Source organism: Pongo abelii, chromosome 1 (genome assembly GCF_028885655.2).
Source record: "Pongo abelii isolate AG06213 chromosome 1, NHGRI_mPonAbe1-v2.0_pri, whole genome shotgun sequence".
NCBI lineage: Eukaryota > Metazoa > Chordata > Mammalia > Primates > Hominidae > Pongo > Pongo abelii.
The window spans coordinates 232,842,124-232,865,058 of NC_071985.2; the positions used below are offsets into that span (position 1 = coordinate 232,842,124).

Genomic DNA, 22,935 nt, shown 5'->3' on the forward strand with positions numbered 1-22,935 from the left:
GGAGAGGGCCACAGGCAGCCAGGTGGCGAGGTCCACCTCCTGATCCCCCACCAGGGGACCACCCTCAGCTCCCCGCTGTCTTCAGCTGCCTCTCAGGGAGGCGGTGGGCTGTCTGCCTGCCCCCAGCGTCCCACCCCAGCGCCCCGCCACCAACCGCTCCCTCCCAGCGTGTCTGGGGTCAGAGAGAGGTGGAGAGGACGCAGCGCCCCGCGCTTTCTGCAGTCTGTCCAAGCGGAGGTCAGGGGCATCCCGGGGCTGGGCAGGCACCTGCAGGGGAGGGTGCTGGGGCGCGGACGTAGGTTGCAAAGCGATCCCACGCATGTCACTCTCGGGTCCCTGAACGAGAGCTCTGAGCTCCCTGGAGCCCAACCCTCCGCCGAACCTCCAGGGGCCCGGGACGCTCCATGCCCGGGCCGCGCCGCGCCTCCCCTAAGGGCCGGGTGGGGCGTGGGAGCGGAGGACGAGGCGGGAGCCGGGAGGGTCGGGGTTCTTTGTCCACCGGGGTCGCCCTCAGCCGGGCCTGCCGCCCTGGGCCGTGGCACATGGGGAGGGAAGCGCGCGGCTTCGGGGTCTGGGGCTCTTGCGCCCACTAAAGGTGTCCGAGGCCGCCCGCCAGTGCGCAAGCGCCGCCCCGCCCCCCGGCCCATCCCCCACCCCGGGGTCGACGGCACAGAGAGTCGTGGGCGCGGTCCGCCAGGCTGCCTAGAGCGGCCCGCCCCCCCCCTCCCCCCCGCCCCGGACCGCGCACCGGAAGCAGAAGCTAGGCTGGTTCCGCCCCGCGAGCGGCCATCTTGGAGGCTGAGGCGGCGGCGGCGCTGCGGCGGGTTCGGTGGGCCCAGTCCCGGGGCGGTGCGGCTGTTTCGGGCGCGGGCCCCGCTTTTCCGCACCCTGCTCCGGCCTCGACCACGGCGAGCCTGAGCGCGGCGGCGGCCCACGCGCAGCGACAGGGAGAGGTGAGCGCGCTCGCAGGCCTGCGCCGGGTCCTCGGGCCCGCTCGTCCGCCCCGCCGGAGCCGGCCACAGCGGCGGCCCGGGGCTGCGGGGGACCCTGCGCGACGCTTTCCCGTTCGCGCCCGCCGCCCGCGGGGCCCCGGCCCGAGCCTGCCTGAGCGGAACCCGAGGTCGGTTACGGCGGGATCCCGGAGCTCCGGGTCAGGGTCAAGTCGGGGACTTGACCACTCGGCCGAGTCTCCTGTCAGTTGGGACACTTGCGGCTGCCCCAGGACGGGCAGCCTCGATCCTGGTTCGTCAATGGGTCACGGGAGTCTGTCGGGGGAGGGCTACCGTTGAGCCCGCCGTCGCCTCGTCCCTGAACTGTTAGACTCCAGATTGCCCCGTAAACCCCGAGAGAAATGAGCGTGCCCGGGACTGTGCTTAGGGCCAGCATTTCTGGGAAATCCGGGCGGTGACAGTGGGAGACCGGAGTCTGGCTCCACCGCCGGCCGGCGGGAGTGAGACACGAGCCCGGAACAAGTCTAAGCTGCGCCGGGCCTCGCCATCCACACCTGCCAATTCCCTGCATCCTTTCAGCCCCTGGCCAGGTGTCACCTCCTGGCCTCTTTTTCGGTGCCTGCCACTTAGTGCGTGTGTATTTAACTCAAGTCCGGTTGCCATCCTCTTGCCAGATCCAGATAGAAAGCGGCTGAAAGGTCGGGCCTCAGCCCGGTGGGAGGGCAGCGAAGAGTGTACAGCAGGCTTGGCTGGGGCAGGTCGGTGGCCCCGCGCCCTGCTCCAGGGGAACCAGACGGTGTAATCTGGCTTCCGAAGAAAGGATCGTGAGTATCTCGCTTAGTCTAGCACCTGAGCCTAGGGCGTGGTTGGGTCTGGGTGCCCGGAACTCGCAGTCCGTCATCTGCACGGCCTGGCACCGCTGACCTCTTTAGCAGTTCCACTCTAGGCAGGGATGTGCGTGAGTGACAGGCAGGTGAGCCAGGCAGGTAAGTGAGCCAGGCAGGTAGGTGCGTGGATGAGTGACAGGCAGGTGACCCAGGCAGGTGCATGTATGAGTTGCAGGTGAGTGTCCCACTTCCATCGGCCCTGGCTTCCGTCCAGCCTCCGGAGCAGTCTGGTGGAGAAGGCAGAGACTTCCGTGGCAGTCCTGGACCTGGGTGTGCCACGCGCCTGGCCGATGGGTCAGGCCAAGGTTTCCTGCCACATCCCCTAAGCGGGAAAGAGCTGTCCAGACAAAGAGGGACGGGTGAGGGACGCTGGGCAGCCACTGCCTCAGCACCTGGTCACAGCTGCCCTCGGTGATTCACGCTGCTTTAATGCAGTTTCTGTGTGTTAACGTTTTTTTTTCCTGTGCCTTTTTGTTTTAAAATCGCCAGCTCTCTCTCTCAGCAGGATGATATGCTTGGTGTCCTTTGTCTGTGGGGATGTTTGAAGGGAACCCGAGGCACATATGCTTCAAACTCTGTTCTCACAGTTTGCTTCCTTTGTGGAATTTTTTTTTTTTTTTTGGATACAGGGTCTCTGTTGGCCCAGCTAGAGTGCAGTGGCATGGTCTCAGTTCACTACAACCTCCGGCTCCAGAGTTCAAGTAATTCTCCCACCTCAGCCTCCAGAGTAGCTGGGATTACGGGTGCTCACCACCACACCCAGCTAATTTTTTTTTCTTTTTTGAGATGGAGTTTCGCTCTTGTTGCCCAGGCTAGAGTGCAGTGGCGTGATCTTGGCTCACCACAGCCTCCACCTCCTGGATTCAAGCGATTCTCCTGCCTCAGTCACCCAGGTAGCTGGGATTACAGGCACGTGCCACCACGCCTAATTTTGTATTTTTAGTAGAGATGGGGTTTTATCATGTTGGTCAGGCTGGTCTCGAACCCCTGATCTCAGGTAATCTGCCTGCCTGGGCCTCCCGAAGTGTTGGGATTACAAGTGTGAGCCACCACGCCCAGCCCTTTTGTGGATTTTTATTTTCCTTGTCCTTCCTGCTGTCATATTGGGATGAGAAGAATTGGGGGAAATAGCCCCCTGGCCTCCTGGGGGACGTGAGAATGCTGTTCTGTGTGAAGCTCAGGAAGAGTGGCTGGGGAAACAGCAGTTGAATCGTGAACATGATTTTAAAAGCCTCTCCAAGCAAGTATGGGAGAGAAGCTTGCTTGTGACTCACTGGATGGAATCTATTTTATTTTTGCGTGGCTGTCCATGAACTTTCGTTAAACCCACAGCCTGGCCACTTAGCTAAGCCCAGACACACCTGCACTTGAATTTTCCAGTGAATTATTTTGTATATGGCAGAGTGTTAGCTTCAGGGTGAGTGTTGAAAGGACGGCCTGTGTGGTGGTGCTGCTTGGGGTCATCGCTGTGTCCATCACCAGCTGTTGGCCTGAGGGGAGATCCCTGGCCCATTGGCTTCTTGAGCCAGGAGCTGGGGATGCCACTGTGTGGAAGCACTTCCTTCCCAGGCAGGACTGTAACCCCATTCCTGGTGGGGGCCCTCCTGGGGAGGCACTCCTTAGGCAGAGGAACCCGCCCTTGCCTCTGCTGGGGCCCCAAAGGGCCCTGTGTTGTATGTGGGGTCACATGGAGGCCAGTGATGTGTGACAGAGTGGGAGGCATTTGGCAGGGAAATCAGGGAGGCCTCTGAAGGCGGTGGCTCTGGCTATGCCCAGAAGGGCCTGGGGAGTTTCCAGTACAGTCTAGGCTGGGAAGCAGCTGTGAGAAGGAGTGTGTCGGTCAGGAGTTTGGAGTGGGGCCTGGGCCGTGCTGGGTCTTGGGAGTTGGGAACGAGGAGGGCTGGCTGGGGCTGCTCTGTCTTGGGAGTTGGGAACGAGGAGGGCTGGCTGGGGCTGCTCTGTCAAGGGGCTGGCAGGCAAGAGGAAGTGTTGCTGTTTGTTTGCTTGGCTGTGGAGTATCCTGAAGGGTGGGTGGGGGAGTGGGTGATCAGAACAGTGTGGTGACTTTAGGGGTACAAGAGGGCCTTGAAATGGGAAGAGACTAGAAGCTCAGACCTTCTGGACCCACGGCGGGAGTTGGGAGGCTCCTGTGGTGTTGATAGGAGAAGTGACGACATTTTGCGTTAGAGAAGATAATGAGAGTGGGAAGGATGTGGTGAACAAGGATGGCAAGAGTCAGGGACCCCAGAACAAGAAGCAGGGTTGGGGGTGGTGCTGAGACCACACATTTGGGAGCATGCTGTGGGTGCCCTGTCTGAGCTCTGCACTCCAGGCCCTGGGTGTGTGGGGTGAGCAGCCAAGCCCTGGCCATCGACATCCTCAGGTTGGGAGCCGACACTAAACAGGCCGCTGGTGGTGGTTCTCTGAGGAGGAATAAACCAGTCAGAGAGGCCAAGTCTGTAGATCTCTTGCAGGTGGAGACTGAAGGGAGGTGGAGTGTGTGGCTGTCTACAGGTGTGTGAATTGGTTCTCATGCTGCTATAAAGATGTACCCGAGACTCAGTAATTTATAAAGAAAAGGGGTTTAATGGACTCACAGTTCTGTGTGGCCAGGGAAGCCTCAGGAAACTTACAATCATGGCGGAAGGGGAAGAGGCATGTCTTACACGGCAGCAGGCTAGAGAGAGCAGGGAAGAGCAGGGAACACTGCCTTATAAAGCATCAGATCTCCTGAGAACTCGTTTTCACTGGAACGGCTTGGGGAAACCACTCCCACGATCCAGTCACCCCCCACAAGGTCCCTCCCTCAACATGGGGGATTATGGGGATTATAATTCAATATAAGATTTGGGTGGGGACATAGCCAAAGCATATCAGCAAGGAAACTGGGTGGAGTTGACTTCTGGTTTGTGGAAACTGGGAGGTCCGGATGGAGATCACTGGTCACTGTCCGTTATTGATGGCCACTGATGTCCACAGACGTTATTAAATCATGTGGCCATGGCTGGGCGCGGAGGCTTATACCTGTAATCCCAGCACTTTGGGAGGCTGAGGTGGGCAGATTACCTGAGGTCAGGAGTTCGAGACCAGCCTGACCAACATGGTGAAACCCCGTCTCTACTAAAAATGCAAAAAAAATTTGCTTGGCATGGTGGCAGGTGCCTGTAATCCCAGCTACTTGGGTAGCTCAGGCAGGAGAATCGCTTGAACCTGGGAAGCAGAGGTTGCAGTGAGCGGAGATCACGCCACTGCACTCCAACCTGGGCAATGAACAGTGAGATTCTATCTCAAAAAAAATAAAATAAAATAAAAGAGGTTTGAGTTGGAGCTAGTCTGATGCATCAGGGAGCCGTGTTTTCATCACCACCCCTCTCCCCAGTCTCGGGTATGGCTGAGGGGCCTTGGGGTCCCTGATCCAGCCTCCTCTCTAGCATGATAGTGCCTCACGCCCCATGCTCGGCCTTCAGTGCTGTCTTGAACGTCCCACGTGGAGCCACCAGAGTGACCTTCCTAACAGAATATATGATCTGCCTTGAGGCTTGGACCCCAAACCCCTGTGGGGCCCGGGTTGCCGTGGCTCCTGCCTGTGATTCCAGCACTTCGGGAGGCTGAGGCCTGAGAATCAGTTGAGGCCAGAAGTTTGAAACCAGCTTGGGCAACGTAGTGAGATCCCGGCTCTACAAAAAATAAAAAATTAGCTAGGCGTGGTGGCATGCGTCTGTAGTCTCAGCTACTCAGGAGGCTGAGGTGGTCAAGGCCGCAGTGACTCCAGCCTGGGCGACAGAGCAAGACCCTGTCTCACAAAAAATAAGTAAATAAACCCTTATGCCCTGGCCCTGCCCTCCTGACCAGTCTTATCCCTGCCCTCACTGTGCTTGGGCCCCTGCACACTGCACTTTCTCAGGTGTGGCCTGTTCACCTGTGGCCCCTTCTACCAGGAAGACAGCTGCTCCTCTGCCCAGTGAGTGCCTCGGAGTCTCCAGAGTCCTCGTCACTCCAGCCGCAGAGGCTCCCCCACTCTGCGGCTCCTTTTGCTTGTGGCCAGTGGTAAATGTTGGGCAGCGGGCTTCCGGGTGCGGTGAAGGGGCTGGCGGTGGTGCCTGCCCGTTTCCATGGTGTGGATTCTCCATCAGTGCGGGGTCCTTGAGCTCAGAGTTGGAAGATGCGAGTAGCTGCCCTCAGGAGCTGGTCTGAGGCTGTGGCCTTAGCACCACCTCAGGCCCTGTAAGTGTATCCCTGTGTGAGTTCTTGGAGGACAGGAGTGAGGCTTTGGGTTTCTCCTCGTCTTTGTACCTGAGCTGTACGTCGTGTCAATGAAGGTGGTGGTGGGACAGATGGGAAAAGAGAAGCCGCAGGGCCTCTGGGTGTCTGGGCGGGTGGCAAGTGAGGGTGACCTGTGAGCTGTGACTCTGGGTGACTGGGCTGAGGTGTGTACATTAGGGCTGGGCCCTGAATGAATGGTGGGCTGCAGAAACGGGAGTGGAGCTGCGTTGGGGGGAGAAAGCCGTGGCCAGCATCGCTTTTCTTCGTCAGTGTAGACATTGTTTTTAACAGATGAGCAGCACCAGCAATAAGAGGGCTCCAACCACAGCAACCCAGAGGCTGAAGCAGGACTACCTTCGCATTAAGAAAGACCCGGTGCCTTACATCTGTGCCGAGCCCCTCCCTTCGAATATTCTCGAGTGGTAAGGCTCCGCGCCACTGATCACCCTGCACTGACTGTCGCTGCCACGCAGGCCTCTGCTGGCCTGGCTGGGTGAGCCTGGTGCCCCAGTCATGGCATTGGCAAGGTGCTCCTGCACCCTCCCCAGGGGTGAGTGGGTGCCCAGGGGCCTGTGGACACTCTCTGGTCTTTTCCCAATGGACGCATGCCGGGGACATCACAGAGCCGTGCTTGACTCAGGCTGGGGCTGGAGAGAATCTCTGGTGTGGGGCCCTTGAGTGGGGCGGGGTCCAGGTTGACTCAGGCTGGGGCTGGAGAGAATCTCTGGTGTGGGGTCCTTAGGGGAGGGGTCCAGGTATGCAGGGTTCACAGCTGTTGCTGGCGTGCGCTCCAGGCACTTAAAGGAGAAACTGCCTTTCTAGACTCTGCTCTTTGCTTCTGGATACGGGAATTAGCCTATTTTGGCTTGGAGTATTTGACAGGACTAGGGTCCGACACTCCTGCCCCTGGCACTGGCTTGGGCCAGGTGCCCCGGCCCTCAGGCTGACAACGAGAGGACCTGTGCCTCATAAACATTCACCTCATGGTGACTCTCCCCCTTGCTGAAGTATAGAGTGTGAGAGTGCACACTGCTCTGTCAAAACGCTGCCATTACAGGTCTGCTAGTAATGTGGTAAGAAATAAAGTGTGAGAGGCCGGGCATGGTGGCTCACGCCTGTAATCCCAGCACTTTGAGAGGCTCAGGTGGGTGGATCACCTGAGGTCAGGAGTTCGAGACCAGCCTGGTCAACATGGTGAAACCCTGTCTCTACTAAAAATACAAAAATTAGCTGGGCATGATGGCGCACACCTGTAGCCCCAGCTACTCAGGAGGCTGAGGCAGGAGAATCGCTTGAACCTGGGAGGCGGAGCTTGCAGTGAGCCGAGATCATACCACTGCACTCCAGCCTGGGCAACAAGAGTGAAACTCTGTCTCAAAAAAAAAGAAATAAAATGTGAGGATGTTTTATATTTTGATCTTTAAAAAAAAATTTACTTTTTTTTTTTAGACAGAGTCTTGCACTGTTGCCCAGGCTGGAGTGCAGTGGTGCAATCTCGGCTCACTGCAAGCTCTGCCTCCCGGGTTCATGCCATTCTCTGGCTTCAGTTTCCCAAGTAGCTGGGACTACAGGCGCCTGCTACCACGCCCGGCTAATTTTTTGTTTTTGTATTTTTAGTAGAGACGGGGTTTCACCTTGTTAGCCAGGATGGTCTCGATCTCCTGACCTCGTGATCCGCCCGCCTCGGCCTCCCAAAGTGCTGGGATTACAGGCATGAGCCATCATGCCCGGCCTTATTTATTCTTTTGAGACAGTGTCTTGCTCTGTCGCCCAGGCTGGAGTGCAATGGCGTGATCTTGGCTCACTGTGACCTCCGCCTCCCTGGTTCAAGCAGTTCTCCTGTCTTAGAGACGGGGTTTCACCATATTGGCCAGGCTGGTCTCGAACTCCTTATCTCAGGTGATCCGCCTGCCTCAGCCTCCCAAAGTGCTGGGATTACAGGCCTGAGCCACCATGCCTGGCCTAATTTTTTTTAATTCCAGAGAAAAGATATTTCAGTGAGTTGAAAGGAAGTGTGTTTCGGCTTGGTCAGGGGTCTACCTTCTCTGGCTCACAGAGGAGGCCCAGCCCAGGCAGGCGGAGGATACCCAGGGTGAGGCAGAGCCCCTTGGGCACCAGAGTGCTCTCTGCCCCCAGTGTTGAAAATCAGATGTGGCCCCAGGACATCGTTGGCAGGTGCAAGGGACAAGTTCCACGGTAGCCGCCTCCTCCCTGGTTGCGAGGACGTCTTCATTGTGTGGGGAAATCCCTCCCCACAAATCTGTGGGTCAGGCATCCCCAAGACCCGGTGCAGGTTCGATGATTCACAAAGAATACTCACCATTAAAATTACGGAGAGAAGGCCGGGCACAGTGGCTCACGCCTGTAATCCCAGCACTTTGGGAGGCCGAGGTGAGTGGATCACAAGGTCAGGAGATTGAGACCAGCCTGGCCAACATGGTGGAATCCTGTCTCTACTAAAAATACAGAAATTAGCCCGGTGTGGTGGCGCACGCCTATAATCCCAGCTACTTGCTACTTGGGAGGGTGAGGCAGGAGAATCACTTGAACCTGGGAAGCGGAGGTTGCAGTGAGCTGAGATCGCACCGCTGTACTCCAGCCTGGCGACAGAGCAAGACTCTGCCTCAACACAGACACACACACAGACACACACAGAGCGAGACTCTGCCTCAACACAGACACACAGACACACACACACACACAGACACACACACACACACACACAATGGAGAGAAAACTGCAGTCAGCCAGTGGAAGAGGCACGTAGGGCAAAGTCTCTGTGCTCCATTCCCAGCAGCAGGCTTGGGTTTGGACGGCACATGTGGAATGCTGAGCTTAGAAACTCATTGGAAACTAAAACGTATTAGGGGAAGGCCCAGGGACTTCATGGGGCTGGTCCTAGGCACCCTCTGCCTGGCACCTGCCAAAATACCAAAATACCGGACTTCCAGGAGAGCAGGGGCTCAGCGTAGCCCATGTTGCGTGTACTGTTGAGGCAGTAAGCCCCTGTTGCCAGGTGGTGGCACCTGGCCTGGGATAGCAGTGTCAGTGCGAGAGCCCCGGCAGGGCCTCGGCAGGTGTCTCTCCCTTCCCTGAGAGAAGGCCTGTGGGGTGTGCTCTGGGCCACGTGGATCTTCTCAGCCGCCCCAAGGCTGCTGGGCTCTGTCTTGGGAAGAGGATGACCTCATTTCTTCCCAGTTCTCGCAGGTTGGGCACAGGAATTGGACACAGTAACAACTTGTGGCCACATTCCTGGGTGCATTGCGTGCTGAGCTCAGAGCCACTGGGTTCCTGGGCCAATGACACATCATAATGGCATTTTTTGAGTAAAACATATCAGCTGGGTCTGCTGATACATCATCTCATTAGTATACATTACTATACATCATCCCGTTAGTATTTTCTTTTGAGTATTATTTCTGTCACTCAGGCTGGAGTGCAGCGGTGTGATCTCGGCTCACTGCAACCTCCGTCTTCCAGGTTCAAGCGATTCTCCTGCCTCAGCCTCCTGAGTAGCTGGGATTACAGGTGTGCGCCACCATGGCTGGCTAATTTTTGTATTTTTAGTAGAGACGGGGTTTTACCATGTTGCCCAGGCTGGTGTTGAACTCCTGACGTCAGGCAATCCGCCTGCGTCAGCCTCCCAAAGTGCTGGGATTACAGGTGTGAGCCACCGCACCCGGCCTAATTTTTGTATTTTTAGTAGAGACGGAGTTTTGCCATGTTGACCAGGCTAGTCTCGAACTCCTGACCTCAGGTGATCCACCCACCTTGGCCTCCCAGAGTGCTGGGATCACGGGCATGAGCCACCGAGCCCGGCCCCCATTAGTTTTAAAGTGATGGCACACGTCCTGGGGGAGCGCAAGGGGAAAGATGATGGCCGGTGTTGGCCGGTGTTGGCAGTTGCAGCCGTGTCTGGTTTCTGGCATTTCTAGCTGGTTTTACTTTCTTCTCTGTGCTCTTCTGTTTCGTTTGGGAATCTGTAAAGCCCAGACACCTCTTTATGTAAAGCAGAAGCCTTATTTATTTGTGTGGAGGAGTGTTTAGTCGATTTGCTGCTGCCCCTGGTCTGAGGGTGAGCTCTGTGTGGGGACTCTGGCTTTGGAGACAATCACGGCAGTTCCTGTTCCTTCTGCTCCAGGACAGCTGCTCAAGTCACTTGTGGTTTTTCCAGGAGCATGAAAAAGGGCTGGGGGCACAGAGCCAGCCCCGCATCACTAGCTGTGTTCTGTTTAGCCTGCATGTGTGATACCAAAAAACACATTATATATAAGTACATTTAAGAATATACATTTCAGAGTACATCGTTTTTTCTTTGGAGATAGGGTCTCACTCTGTTGCCCAAATGGGATGTGGTGGCACAATCATAGCTCACTGCAGCCTTAAACTCCTGGGCTCAAGTGTTCCTCCCGCCTCAGCCTCCTGAGTAGCCGGGCTGCAGGCATGCACTACCACACCCAGCTAACTTTTTTTTTTTTTTTTTTAAATAAAGGTGGGATCTTGCTATGTTGCCTAGGCTGGGGTCAAACTCCTGGGCTCAAGTGATCTTCCACCGTGCCCTCCCAAAGTGCTGGGATTACAGTCTTCAAGTACATCTTAGTAATGTACTGTGAAATTAAAATTTATTTAAGATTTCAGTTATTAATTATTAAGATTAGCTTCGTGCATGTTATATTGTCGAAACAAAGGTACTTTATGGTAAACTTATAAAGTATAGTCTCTAAGATCCTGTTACAAGAGACTAAAAGCACCCATGGTAGAAGAGACCGGGGGTTTGAAGCCGTGTGGCTGTGTGACATTTCACCTTCATTTGTTCACTGCCTGAATGTGAATGTAATTTTGGCTGGGTTCTATAAACCCCAGGCTTGGAATGATTCAGATTTTGGAGAATTTGCTGTCCCCAAATCCCAAGTAATTTTCTTCTCTCCCTTAGGCACTATGTCGTCCGAGGCCCAGAGATGACCCCTTATGAAGGTAAGGATTCTGTACTTAGGTAGAAGAACACCAGGCAGTTTTTATATTCTGAATCAACCTTGCCTGTTCAACATCTTTGATTTGCAAACAGCAGCCTTTTTACTTTGGATGTGCGCTAGTTAAAATTGGCTTAGTTGGAACTCCTCCTCGTCTGCTTCTCCACACGCTGGAAGTGTTTGCTCCGCTGATGTGTCTCAGCCTGCAGGGCCGCCTGTAGCGTCTGTGTTCACCAGCCTCTGACACCGTGGGGCCATAGCTGAGAAAACCAGACCAGGGTAAACACTGAAGCTGGCATGTTCTACTATTTCTTAAGACCCAGTGCATATCGTCAAAGGAAAGGCATATATATTCAGTTATTCAGTGTGCCCTCTGTGCTGGGCGCCCCCAGGGTTTCACGATCCCCAGGACGGTCTCAGAGCTAAGCGGAAGTACCCCTGTGTGGTGGCACCTGGGGCTTCGGGAGGCTGCAGGACCTGCCCAGTATCTCAGCCCTTCATTGGCTACCAAGGCTGATCCAGCAGCCTGACCCCTCCAGGTCAGCAGACACCACCTAGAGACCTGGTGTCATTTATAGAGTAGATGCTGGAGCTGTCAGCAAGTTTCTGGGGCCTTTGGCGGAGGCTGGTGCCAGCCTCGGTCTGGACCAGGTCAGGAGTCAGCGTGCCCGTGAATACTGTCCCACCGGCAAGCACAAGGCAGAGCGGGGCCAGGTCAGCAGTTGCTGTCCAGCCACAGGGCCCCGGCTTCAGGTGGCTCGAGCAGCAGGCTCTGTTTGCCTGTATGTGGAGGCTTTGGGTGAGATTTCACTAGAGGAGAGTGCTGCTGCTAGAAGAAGGTTTGCAAACCCCTGCTTTGGACTGTCGGGAGGGTTGTGGGTGGGTAAGAATGAAAATGGCTCTCCTGAAGGCATTTTGGCCGAGTTATCACAGCCACACCTGTGGACTCTCCTTTGGCCCAGGAATCCCAGTTCTGGGATCATCTGCAACTAGAGCAGCCAGAGTGCAGGAGCACATCTGTAGGGTGGGCCCTGGATCATAGTGTCACTGACCATGACCAACGTCGGGGATGCCAGCGGGCTGTGGCGAGATAAGGCCCGGGAGCAGGTGTCCAGAGCGTGTTAAAGTACTTGTTATGATGCGTCTGTGCGCCTTCAGCCGATCTGAAGGATATATACCACCAAGTGAGTAGTGGTTGGCCGGGCGTGGTGGCTCATGCCTGTAATTCCAGCACTTTGGGAGGCTGAGGTGGGCGGATCATCTGAGGTCAGGAGTTCCAGACCAGCCTGACCAACATGGAGAAACCACATCTCTACTAAAAATACAAAATTAGCCGGGTGTGGTGGCGCATGCCTATAATCCCAGCTACTTGGGAGGCTGAGGCAGGAGAATCACTTGAACCCGGGAGGCGGAGGTTGCAGTGAGCTGAGGTTGTGCCGTTGCATTCCAGCCTGGGTGACAAGAGTGAAACTCGTCAGGAGATCCAGACCATCCTGGCTAATACGGTGAAACCTTGTCTCTACTAAAAAAAATACAAAAAAATAGCTGGGTGTGGTGATGGGCCCCTGTAGTCCCAGCTACTCGGGAGGCTGAGGCAGGAGAATCGCGTGAACCCAGGAGGCGGAGCTTGCAGTGAGCCGAGATCGCTGCACTCCACCCTGGGTGACAAGATCGAAACTCCATCTCAAAAAAAACCCAAAATGGGTGGTGGTCTTTGACAAGCAAAAGTATGCCAGTTTTACATTTTTTTTGTTTGTTTTGTGGTTTTAGTTTTTTTAAAAATAAATAGTGAATATTAAGTCTGTATCCACACCCCGTCTCCCTCAACATCACCAGCCAGGTCAGTTGCTGGTGGACATGAGCTGCTCCCCCGACAGGGCTGGACACAGTTGGGAGAAGAGGGGGCAGCCCCTGGGTGTGGTGTGGCCGTTGCCGGCCCCAACCCTGTCACTTGTGCTTTTATCTTGGTCCCCTCCCATCCCTTCCGTTGTTCCCCACAACCCTGTGTGGCTCTGTGCTGGTCCTGGGTCTCAGGAAAGCCTCCCTTCAGAGAGAGAAGGTGTGTTCCTACTGCCCCTGCCTTTTCCCTCTGGCACTGCTGCTCCCGTCCCCGCGGCCCTCCCCCTCACTGGGGGATGCCTTTCGCTCTCTGCAGCCCTGCCCTCTGCTCTCCTTCAGGGTCTCCAGGGAACCCCTCCGAATTGCCACTTGCCGAGGGGCTGTTCTCAGTCCTCAGTTTCTTAGCCTCTGGTATCTGATGCTGCTGACGACGGCTTCCTTCCTGACTTCGGGATTTCTGACCCCTCTTCCTGCCTTCTTGGTAGCTCCTGTGCCAGGTCCATGTCTTTTTGGCCTGGCGTGCATTAGCTGTGTCCCCTCCGTGCACTGGGCTCCGTGGCTGTTCTGTCCCTGGTGCTGCCCAGGCATGCCCACTCTGACAGTTCAGAGCTGGCTTCCTACAAATGTTGCTAAATAATTCCCCTTGAGTGACTCTGTAGATTTCACACAGTCCTAACAAAATCTCAGTTTTTTATACTACACAAGCTTATTCTAAAATTTACGTGCAAAGGCAAACGACCTAGAATAGTTAAAACAATTTTTCTAAAGAATGAAGTGGAGTCTGTGGTTTCAAGACTTACCCCAGTGATGAGGGTCAGGCAGTGGTAGAGGAGGGACAGGCCATGGGGCAGAGTAGCCAGCTAGGCCTTTGCCTCAGGCTTTTCAGCAGATGGCCTGGGGTGTGGGGATGTTCAAGCCGCCAGGGACCCACTTCAGGACAAGTGAGTGCTTCCTGATTTTCACCTGGTGCTGTGAATGTCTGTGTGTGTGGCTCTTGGTGCCTTTGTCTTGGGTTTCTCTGGTGGGTGACAAGCAGTGGGATAGCCGTCTGGGGCTTCCCGATAGGTGTGTGCACGCAGTGAGGCAGCAGGGTGTCCGTCTCCCATCCCGACAGGTGTGTGCGCGCGCAGTGAGGCAGCAGGGTGCCCGTCTCCCATCCCGACAGGTGTGCGTGCACAGTGAGGCAGCAGGGTGTCTGTCTCCCATCCCGACAGGTGGGCGCGCGCAGTGAGGCAGCAGGGTGCCCGTCTCCCATCCCGACAGGTGTGCGCGCGCAGTGAGGCAGCAGGGTGCCCGTCTCCCATCCCGACAGGTGTGCGCGCGCAGTGAGGCAGCGGGTTGTCCGTCTCCCAGCACGCTCTGCACTCAACTGGCCTTTTCCTGCCGTGTAAGTTACTCTTGCCCATTAGCACTGAGCTAAACGTCGTTCCAGCCTCGCTTTGGCTGTTCCCGCTTCTTCTCTTAAGCAAGCCTGTTTCTGTCTTTCACTCATTTTCCGGTTTGGCCTTTCCTCATGATCCCGTGTGTCTTCTGGGTGTCATTCCTGGGGTCCGCCTTTCCCTGGTGGATGTGGCCGCGCACCAGGCTGGGTTACAGTGGCAGTTGCTCATGCTGTCCCTCCACCGTTGACTCCACCTCTGTTCCTGCGTGTCCTCGAATGCCAGCCCTGAGCAGAGTGCAGAGAGGAAGCTGCAGCGTCCCCCTGCTCGGCCACGTGTGTCTTCAGGGGAGGCAGACAGTGAAGCCGTGTTTTCATTTAGGATCTATGGGAGGGAGAGCACCCCCAGTGATCAAGAGAGAGACGCGAGGGAAACCCGTGTGGGAGGCCACACATGTAGGGAGGCCAGGGAAAGTGGAGAGAGACTGGGACCCCCAGGCCAACCCTTTATTGGGTCCAGGGCGTTCCGCACACAGGTTTCCCTCGGGGAGTTTTAACTGGTGGGTTTAAAGCAAGTGGGCACGAGCCCTGTGGGGCCACGCTGTGACTGTGGGGGACTCCGTGGTGTGGCTGCACAGTCCATGTGGGGCGTGGGGTCCGTGGGGACACGGGGGGTGGTCACCAGGGGACAGTGTGTAGGGCGGGCGTCTGGGTGGATCAGCTCGAGGAAGGGGGATGTGCACTGAAAATTGTTGCGGGTGGCGGCCCCGCTTCTGGTCAGAGAAAGTCCAGCCTAGATTCAGAGTGGATGCCGAGGCGGCCTAAGACGATGAGTGTTTCTGCAAGATGTGAAGCACTCGAGGGGCAGGGGTGCTGCATCCTACACAGGGTGGCTCTGGAGCAGAAGAGCCCGCGGCGATTTGGGGACTCGCATTGGGGCAGGGCTGTGCACAGGGAGCCCGAGGGGGGACAGAGGCCAGTGCTCCTCAAACCCGATGGCATGCACACGCGCACACACACGCACGTGTCCTGATGGCACGCACACATGCCCACGCCCATGTGTCCTGATGGCACGCGCATGCACACACACGTCCTGATGGCATGCACACACACGTCACGCACGCAGGTGTGGCCAGGGGGCTTATGCACTTCTGGTCCTCTGGTTGGGGTTGGCCCCAAGCTCTGAATTTCCAACCAACTCCAGGTGCAGCCTGGGCAGCCAGGTGTGGGCCTCGGGCTGGGGCGGGGCTGCCATGAGGCAGCTTGTGGAGGGTCCGGGAGCAGGGCCAGGGGCGGCCACACAGGGTGTGCGGCTCTAGATTGTTTTGAAGGTGGGGCCAACAGGATTTGCTCATGGGGTGGGTGTGGTACCAGGAGGATGGAGTTGCCAAGTTGCCATTTGGTGAAGTGGCCGGATTTCTGTCCTGGATGGGGGCGTCTAGGTGCTGTGCTGTGGATGGTCAGTGTAGTGGCCTGGAGTGTGCAGGGGGCCCGTGGGTGCAGGGTGGGGGAAGTGGCTGAGCAGCCATTGCAGGGCTCCTGATGGGAGGCCGTGAAACTAGGGCGACCCCAGGAGAATGCCGGACTGAGAGGAGAGTACCCTGTCCGTGGGTGGGTGAAGAGGGGCTGGCTGGAGTGGGAAGAGGGGGTGGGGAGTGGAGGAGCTAGACCAGGGTGGGGCTTTGGAGAGGCAGAGCCAGGAGTGGCCCCTTACAAGGCTATGCCATTGGGTGGTCAGAAACCAGTGGGACGGCTGGGCGAGGTGGCTCACGCCTGTAATCCCAGCACCGTGGGAGGCTGAGGCGGGCGGATCACGAGGTCAGGAGATAGAGACCATCCTGGCTAACACGGTGAAACCGCGTCTCTACTAAAATTAAAAAAAATTAGCCAGGTGTGGTGGCGTGCGCCTATAGTCCCAACTACTCAGGAGGCTGAGGCAGGATAATCACTTGAACGTGGAAGGCAGAGGTTGCAGTGAGCCAAGATCACGCCACTGCACTCCAGCCTGGGTGACAGAACAAGATTCTGTCCCAAAGAAAAAAAAAAAAATCAAACCACAGTGGGAACATGTGGGTGACTCTGAGGTCGATCTTCAGGGCAGGTTTGGTAGAGCAGGGAGAAAGCCTGGTCAGGTGGATTTGGGAGCTTGAGAGGGGAGGACGTGTGAACAGCCATGAATGAGGCCCAAATCCAGGGGATCAGGTCAGGGCAGGGGGCATTTGGCAGAACTTGAAGAGGTGTGTGGTGGAGAGTGGTGTGTTTGAGGTGGGTTTTGCTGGCCTTTGGGTGCAGTTGGGTCGGGGAAGCGAACGGTGCTGGCGAGTCGCTGCGTCTGGACCCGAGTCCTGGGAGGGGCAGCCTCAGCTGGGCCTGGAGCTCCTGCTCTTGGTGGTGTGTGTGGACACTCCAGGGGGAGAGGTGTGCAGTAGCTGTGGTTGTCTCGAGCTCCCGGGGCAGGTGGGGTGGGGAGGGGCATTGGGTCTGGGTGGTCATGACGGTGGGTGGGAGTGGAGAGCAAGGTCAGTGGGGGACTGAGCCTGGGAGCTGGCTGGGGACGGAGAGGGCAATGAGGACTCGGGAGCTGAGCTGAGGGGGGGGTGGCGTGGGGATGGGGACGAGGTCTCCAGGAGCCCCTGCTGTGGTGGACGACAAGGCTCTTTCTGTTTTGTTTCCATGTAGGTGGCTATTATCATGGAAAACTAATCTTTCCCAGAGAATTTCCTTTCAAACCTCCTAGTATTTATATGATCACTCCCAATGGAAGATTTAAGTGCAACACCAGGTAAGGTGCCTGGAGGGGCTGTGGAAGCTTTCTGGCTGCGGTGGGGAGTGTGCACTGACGGGGCCGCCGTTTCGCAGGCTGTGTCTTTCTATCACGGATTTCCACCCGGACACGTGGAACCCGGCCTGGTCTGTCTCCACCATCCTGACTGGGCTCCTGAGCTTCATGGTGGAGAAGGGCCCCACCCTGGGCAGTATAGAGACGTCGGACTTCACGGTGAGTTTTAGAGCCTCTCCCTGGTGGGCCGTCAGCCTTGTGTTTGGGAGGCTGTTTTCTGTTCCTGAGTTGCAGCTGCCTTTCTTTTTTTTTTTTTTTTTTTTGGGACGGAGTCTCACTCTGTCTCCAGGCTGGAGTGCACTGGCGCCGCCATCTCGGCTCACTGCAAGCTCTGCCTCCTGGGTTCACGCCATTCTCTTGCCTCAGCCTCCCGAGTAGCTGGGACCACAGGCGCCCGCCACCACGCCTGGCTAATTTTTTCTTGTATTTTTAGTAGAGACGGGGTTTCACCGTGTTAACCAGGATGGTCTTGATTTCCTGACCTCGTGATCCACCCGCCTTGGCCTCCCAAAGTGCTGGGATTACAGGCGTGAGCCACCGCGCCTGGCCGCAGCTGCCTTTCTTCTCAGTAGGCGGGGCTGGGTGGAGTTCCCACCTTATCCCAGGCACTGTCCTGGAGACTGCTTTGCTCTGTGGCCTTGTGTTCCCCGCTGCCTCTCGGTCTTGCTTTTATTCACATCCAGCCTCATCCACACCCGCCAGGGGCTCCTCCTTGGGATCTTGGGGTGGGCCGAGGCAGTACCAGTTGCACAGACGGCAGGGGCCTTTTCAGCTGGGAGCACAGTGCTTTTGTTAGCTTGTTTTTTTCTATTTTTAATAGGAATCAAGTGTGATATCATTAATTGATGATGGGAAGATTAAGAAGCCTTTGTAAGACTATAAGTTAGTTTGCTGTGAAGAGTATGCTTATTCAATGCTTTCTACAACATGAAGACTGCAGCCCTTGACTTTGAAATCATCTGTTTTTAGAATTTTGAAAGAATTGAAATTAGTTTTCTGGCTGATTCCCTTCCCTTCCTTCCTAGAAAAGACAACTGGCAGCGCAGAGTTTAGCATTTAATTTGAAAGATAAAGTCTTTTGTGAATTATTTCCTGAAGTCGTGGAGGTAAGAAAGATGGAGATGGGTTTTGCCTTCCCCTGCGTTAAAGCACTTCGTTTCACCATCTGTGTCCTGAAGCTCCTCTCCCCCAGGAGCCCCGAGGCAGGGGAGGCAGAAGGCCTGGGCCCTGGGGGGTGGCCTGCGGACAGCTGTGCTGGTGGGCTGGGCCTGTCCCACAGGGGTGTGGAGCTCGTGGGCCTGAGCAGCCACCTGGGTGGTCTGGGGATAGCTGGGAGGCACAGCCACTGCCGTGTGGGACTGGAGTGCTCCCTGGTCTTGGCCTCTGTGGCTCAGCCTTGCTCTGGTCTGCCTGAGTGCAGGGACCAAGGGGCACAGGGCCAGTGAGGCCGGCCACGCTTGGGCCCTCACCTGTGAGATGGGGTCAGAATTTGACACAGCCTAGGGCTTGGTTCTTAGTGGTGGACCGTGGACTCCTGAGAACGGGAGTGCTGGTCCTGAAGGCGCTGGTTGGAGACCAGCTGCTTTTCTCACTGTTTTTCTCTTAGGAAATTAAACAAAAACAGAAAGCACAAGACGAACTCAGTAGCAGACCCCAGACTCTCCCCTTGCCAGACGTGGTTCCAGACGGGGAGACGCACCTCGTCCAGAACGGGATTCAGCTTCTCAACGGGCATGCGCCAGGGGCCGTCCCAAACCTTGCAGGGCTCCAGCAGGCCAACCGGCACCACGGACTCCTGGGTGGCGCCCTGGCGAACTTGTTTGTGATAGTTGGGTTTGCAGCCTTTGCTTACACGGTCAAGTACGTGCTGAGGAGCATCGCGCAGGAGTGAGGCCCAGGCGCCAAGACCCAAGGCGCCACTGAGGGCACCGCGCACCAGAGCGTGACCTCGGCAGGCTGGACACACTGCCCAGCACAGGCAGACCCACCAGGCTCCTAGGTTTAGCTTTTAAAAACCTGAAAGGGGAAGCAAAAACCAAAATGTGTGACTGGGCTTTGGAGGAGACTGGAGCCTCAGCCCTGTCCCGGCCACGGGCCGCTGGGGCTGGTGTGGGTGGGCCTCGTGTGCTGGATTTGTAGCTTATCTTCTGTGTTGTCTTTGGACCTGTTTTAGTAAACCCGTTTTTCATTTTATTAGATGTGGTCACTTAGAAATGCAAACTTGCTGCCCACCGCGGGCTGCTCCGGCGTTCTTGCAGCTCCCGGCGCGTTTCTCGGAGCTCCCGGCTCCTCAGCGGGTGGGAGCCTGGGGGCCCAGGGGTGGAGCTGGCGTCCGCGGGTGCTGGTCTGGCCTGGCCGTGTGGTGACGAGGCTTAGCGGGGCCAGTGACAGCCGTGGCTCAGGATCCATAAGCTGGGGTTTGGTCTCAGCATTTACAAATGTGTTCACAGTTAGAATGAAACACATTCCTTCTAGAAAGTGCTTGGGGTTTTTGCTGCCCTGGAAGCCAGGAGCCTGCTCACTCTGACCACAAGTCGCCCTTGACTGCGGCGGCTGCGAGCGGGGCGGGGGCTGCCGGTGCCCTCCGCAGGCAGGGCCTCCTAGGTACCCCTCGGTGCTGCAGGCTGGGGGGCCTCGGGTACCTGCAGAGCCTTTTCTCTGAATTCCTTATGTCCGGTGGCCCGGAAACCCGTCCTCCTGTGCTGGTGGAAGGCGGAGGACGGGAGTCCCTGCAGGAGGCCCTGTGCACTCGGGGGCCTCCCTCACATCCCGCGCCCCTGCGCTGGCCTTCACAGTAGGTAATGCCTCCGGCCCGGGTGTTCGCTGTCCACAGAACATGGCAGAGGGGCACCCCGGCCCGGAAAGACGCCAGAGCCGGCAGGGGCTGTTTCGGGCCGCGTGGCTCCCCGGGTCGCGGCCATCTCCCCTCTTCTGCGTCTGTTCCGTGACTTCGCCCGGGTGGGATGTGCCGTGGGTGCATGGCGTCGAGGTGGGGCACGGCCGCCGGCAAGAAACCCACCCTGTCCGGAGGCGGGCGTGAGACAAGCCCAGCCCGCACGCGCTCATCTTTCTTCGTTTTTTGATCAGTTTATTCAGAATTGCTCTATAATTTACCAATTGTATGTATTTAACCTATTCTTGTGGAAAAAAAAGGTCTTTCATTATATCTTTATTTCTGAATTTCATGCTGCTTGTGTCTGTGTGGGCCGGGACGTGTGTCCATCTCTGTGCTCAGGGCTGGGGTGGCCCGTGACCAGGGGGGTCACACCTGCTGGCCTGGGGTGGTGTGGCAGCTGCAGGGCAGGTGGGTCCCCACAGGGAATCGCGTCGCTGGGGCCTGGTGTAGAGCCCTCTGCAGGGCTGTCTCCCCATCCCGTACTGGATGCCAGCCCTGCCCTGATCTCAGCGTTTCTGTGACCGCCAGCGTCACTTCCAAAGCCCGGTGTTTCCCAAGGCTCATGGGAGGTGGAATGCTAACAAATAGAGTGTTTACTTAACATGCTACTGCTGGGTGCGGTGGCTGCCGCCTATAATCCCAGCACTTTGGGAGGCTGAGGGGTGGATCTCTTGAGCCCAGCCTGGGCAATGTAGTGAGACCCCATCTCACAAAAAATACAAAACACTACCTGGTGTGGTGATGTGCGCCTTTGGTCCCAGCTACTCGGGAGGCTGAGGTGGGCGGATTGCCTGAGCTCGGCAGGTGGAGGCTACAGTGAGCCATGATGGAGCCACCGCAATCCAGCCTGGGCAGTGCAGCCAGATCCTGTCTCAAATGTTTTCTATATGTGGAATCTCAACTTTTTTTTTTTTTTTTTTTTTGGAGACAGAGTCTTGCTCTGTTGTTGCCCAGCGAGGAGTGCAATGGTGCTGTCATGGCTCACTGTAACTGCAGGGTCCAGCCCTACTGGGCCTGTGGGTTCTTCTCGTGTGCGGAGACATGAGATCATACAAATAAAGACACAAGACAGAGATAGAAAAGACAGCTGGGCCCGGGGGACGACTACCACCTAGATGTGGAGACCGGTAGCGGCCCCGAATGCCTGGCTGCGCTGTTATTTATTGGACACAAGGCAAGGGGGCAGGGTAAGGAGTGTGAGCCATCTCCAGTGATAGGTAAGGTCACGTGGGTCTCGTGTCCACTGGACAGGGGGCCCTTCCCTGTTTGGCAGCCGAGGTGGAGAGAAAGAGAGGACAGCTTACACCGTTATTCTATGCATTTCAAAGACTTTTAGTACTTTCACTAATTCTGCTACTGCTATCTAGAAGGCGGAGCCCGGTGTACAGGGCGGACCATGAAAGCAGACCAGGAGTGTGACCGCTGAAGCACAGCATCACAGGGAGACAGGCCTCTGGATGGCTGCGGGTGGGTCTGACTGATGTCACCTTGCACAAGAGGTGGTGGAGCAGAGTCTCCTCTAACTCCCCCGGGGAAAGGGAGAGTCCCTTTCCCCGTCTGCTAAGTAACTGGTGCCTTCCCAGGCACTAGCGCTACCGCTAGACCAAGGTCTGCTAAGTAACAGGCGTCTTCCCAGGCGCTGGCGTTACCGCTAGACCAGGGAGCCCTCTGGTGGCCCTGTCTGGGCATGACAGAAGGCTCGCGCTCTTGTCTTCTGGTCACTTCTCACTATGTCCCCTCAGCTCCTATCTCTGTATGGCCTGGTTTTTCCTAGATTATAGTTGTAGAACAGAGATTATTATAATATCGGAATAAAAAGTAATGCTAGAAACTAATGATTGAAAATATTCATATATCATCATATCTATGATCTATTTCTAGTATAACAATTCTTATTGTGTATATTTTCTTTATTACACTGGAACAGCTCATGCCCTCGGTCTCTTGCCTCAGCACCTGGGTGGCTTGCCGCCCACATGTAACCGTGACCTCCTGGGCTCAAGGGATCCTCCAAACTCAGCCCCCTACATAGCTGGGACCACAAGTGTGTGCCACCATGCCTGGCTAATTTTTGTATTTTTTGTAGAGATGGAGTTTCGTCATGTTGCACAGGCTGGTCTTGAACTCCTGAGCTCAAGGGATCCACCTGCCTCGGCCTCCCAAAGTGCCACACCCGACTAAAATCTCAACTTTTTTTTTTTTTTTTTTTTTTTGAGACGGAGTCTTGCTCTGTCGCCCAGGCTGCAGTACAGTGGCATGATCTCCGCTCACTGCAACCTCTGCCTCCCGGGTTCAAGTGATTCTCCTGCCTCAGCCTCCCAAGTAGCTGGGATTACAGGTGCCTGCCATCACACCCGGCTAATTTTAAGTAGAGACGGGGTTTCACCATATTGGCCAGGCTGGTCTGAAACTCCTGACCTCGTGATCTGCTCGCCTCAGCCTCCCAAACTGCTGGGATTACAGGTGTGAGCACCACGCCCAACTGAAATCTCAACTTTTAGCGACCGTCGGTCAAGCAGTGAAGGTGGTGCCCATGGCATGTTGTCTGCACTGGCCCAAAATAAAAAATGATGTTTGGGCCGGGCGTGGTGGCTCACTCCTGTAATCCCAGCACTTTGGGAAGCCGAGGTGGGCGGATTACCTGAGGTCAGGAGTTTGAGACCAGCCTGGCCAACATGGTGAAACCCTGTCTCTACTGAAAATACAAAAATTAGCCGGGCATGGTGGCACGTGCTTGTAATCCCAGCTACTCAGGAGGCTGAGGCAGGAGAATCACTTTAGCCCAGGAGGTGGAGGTTGCAGTGAGCCAAGATCGTGCCACTGTACTCCAGCCTGGCTGACAGAGTGAGACTGTCTTAAAAAAAAAAAAAAAAAATGATGTTTGGCCTGTTGGGCCGGGCATGTCTGATCCTC

General features: G+C 56.3%; 1 protein-coding gene across 9 annotated transcripts; it reads left to right on the plus strand.

Moving 5' to 3' along the window:
- The first annotated feature begins 737 nt into the window (after positions 1-737).
- UBE2J2 (ubiquitin conjugating enzyme E2 J2) lies at positions 738-19,319 on the plus strand. 9 transcript variants are annotated; one of them, XM_024255616.2, is made up of 8 exons: positions 752-953; positions 1,625-1,774; positions 6,392-6,522; positions 11,034-11,074; positions 16,967-17,069; positions 17,147-17,285; positions 18,152-18,232; positions 18,733-19,319. In XM_024255616.2, exons 3-8 carry the CDS (start codon positions 6,392-6,394, stop codon positions 19,015-19,017), a joined length of 780 nt encoding a protein of 259 aa, XP_024111384.1. In that variant the 5' UTR covers positions 752-953; positions 1,625-1,774; the 3' UTR covers positions 19,018-19,319. The 9 variants fall into 9 exon arrangements, with proteins under 9 accessions (XP_024111380.1, XP_024111384.1, XP_063572011.1 ...); XM_054558142.1 differs by having other exon boundaries at positions 940-1,120; XM_054558120.1 differs by lacking the exon at positions 752-953 and adding an exon at positions 979-1,242.
- Positions 19,320-22,935: the final 3,616 nt, after the last annotated feature.

Excerpts from the sequence above, each read along its gene's own strand:
- UBE2J2 (XM_063715941.1), top strand. The coding sequence starts at position 6,392 with ATGAGCAGCACCAGCAATAAGAGGGCTCCAACCACAGCAACCCAGAGG. Across the intron at positions 6,523-11,033 it reads CCTTCGAATATTCTCGAGTG|GCACTATGTCGTCCGAGGCC; the intron begins GTAAGGCTCCGC and ends TCTCTCCCTTAG. Across the intron at positions 17,070-17,146 it reads AGATTTAAGTGCAACACCAG|GCTGTGTCTTTCTATCACGG; the intron begins GTAAGGTGCCTG and ends GCCGTTTCGCAG.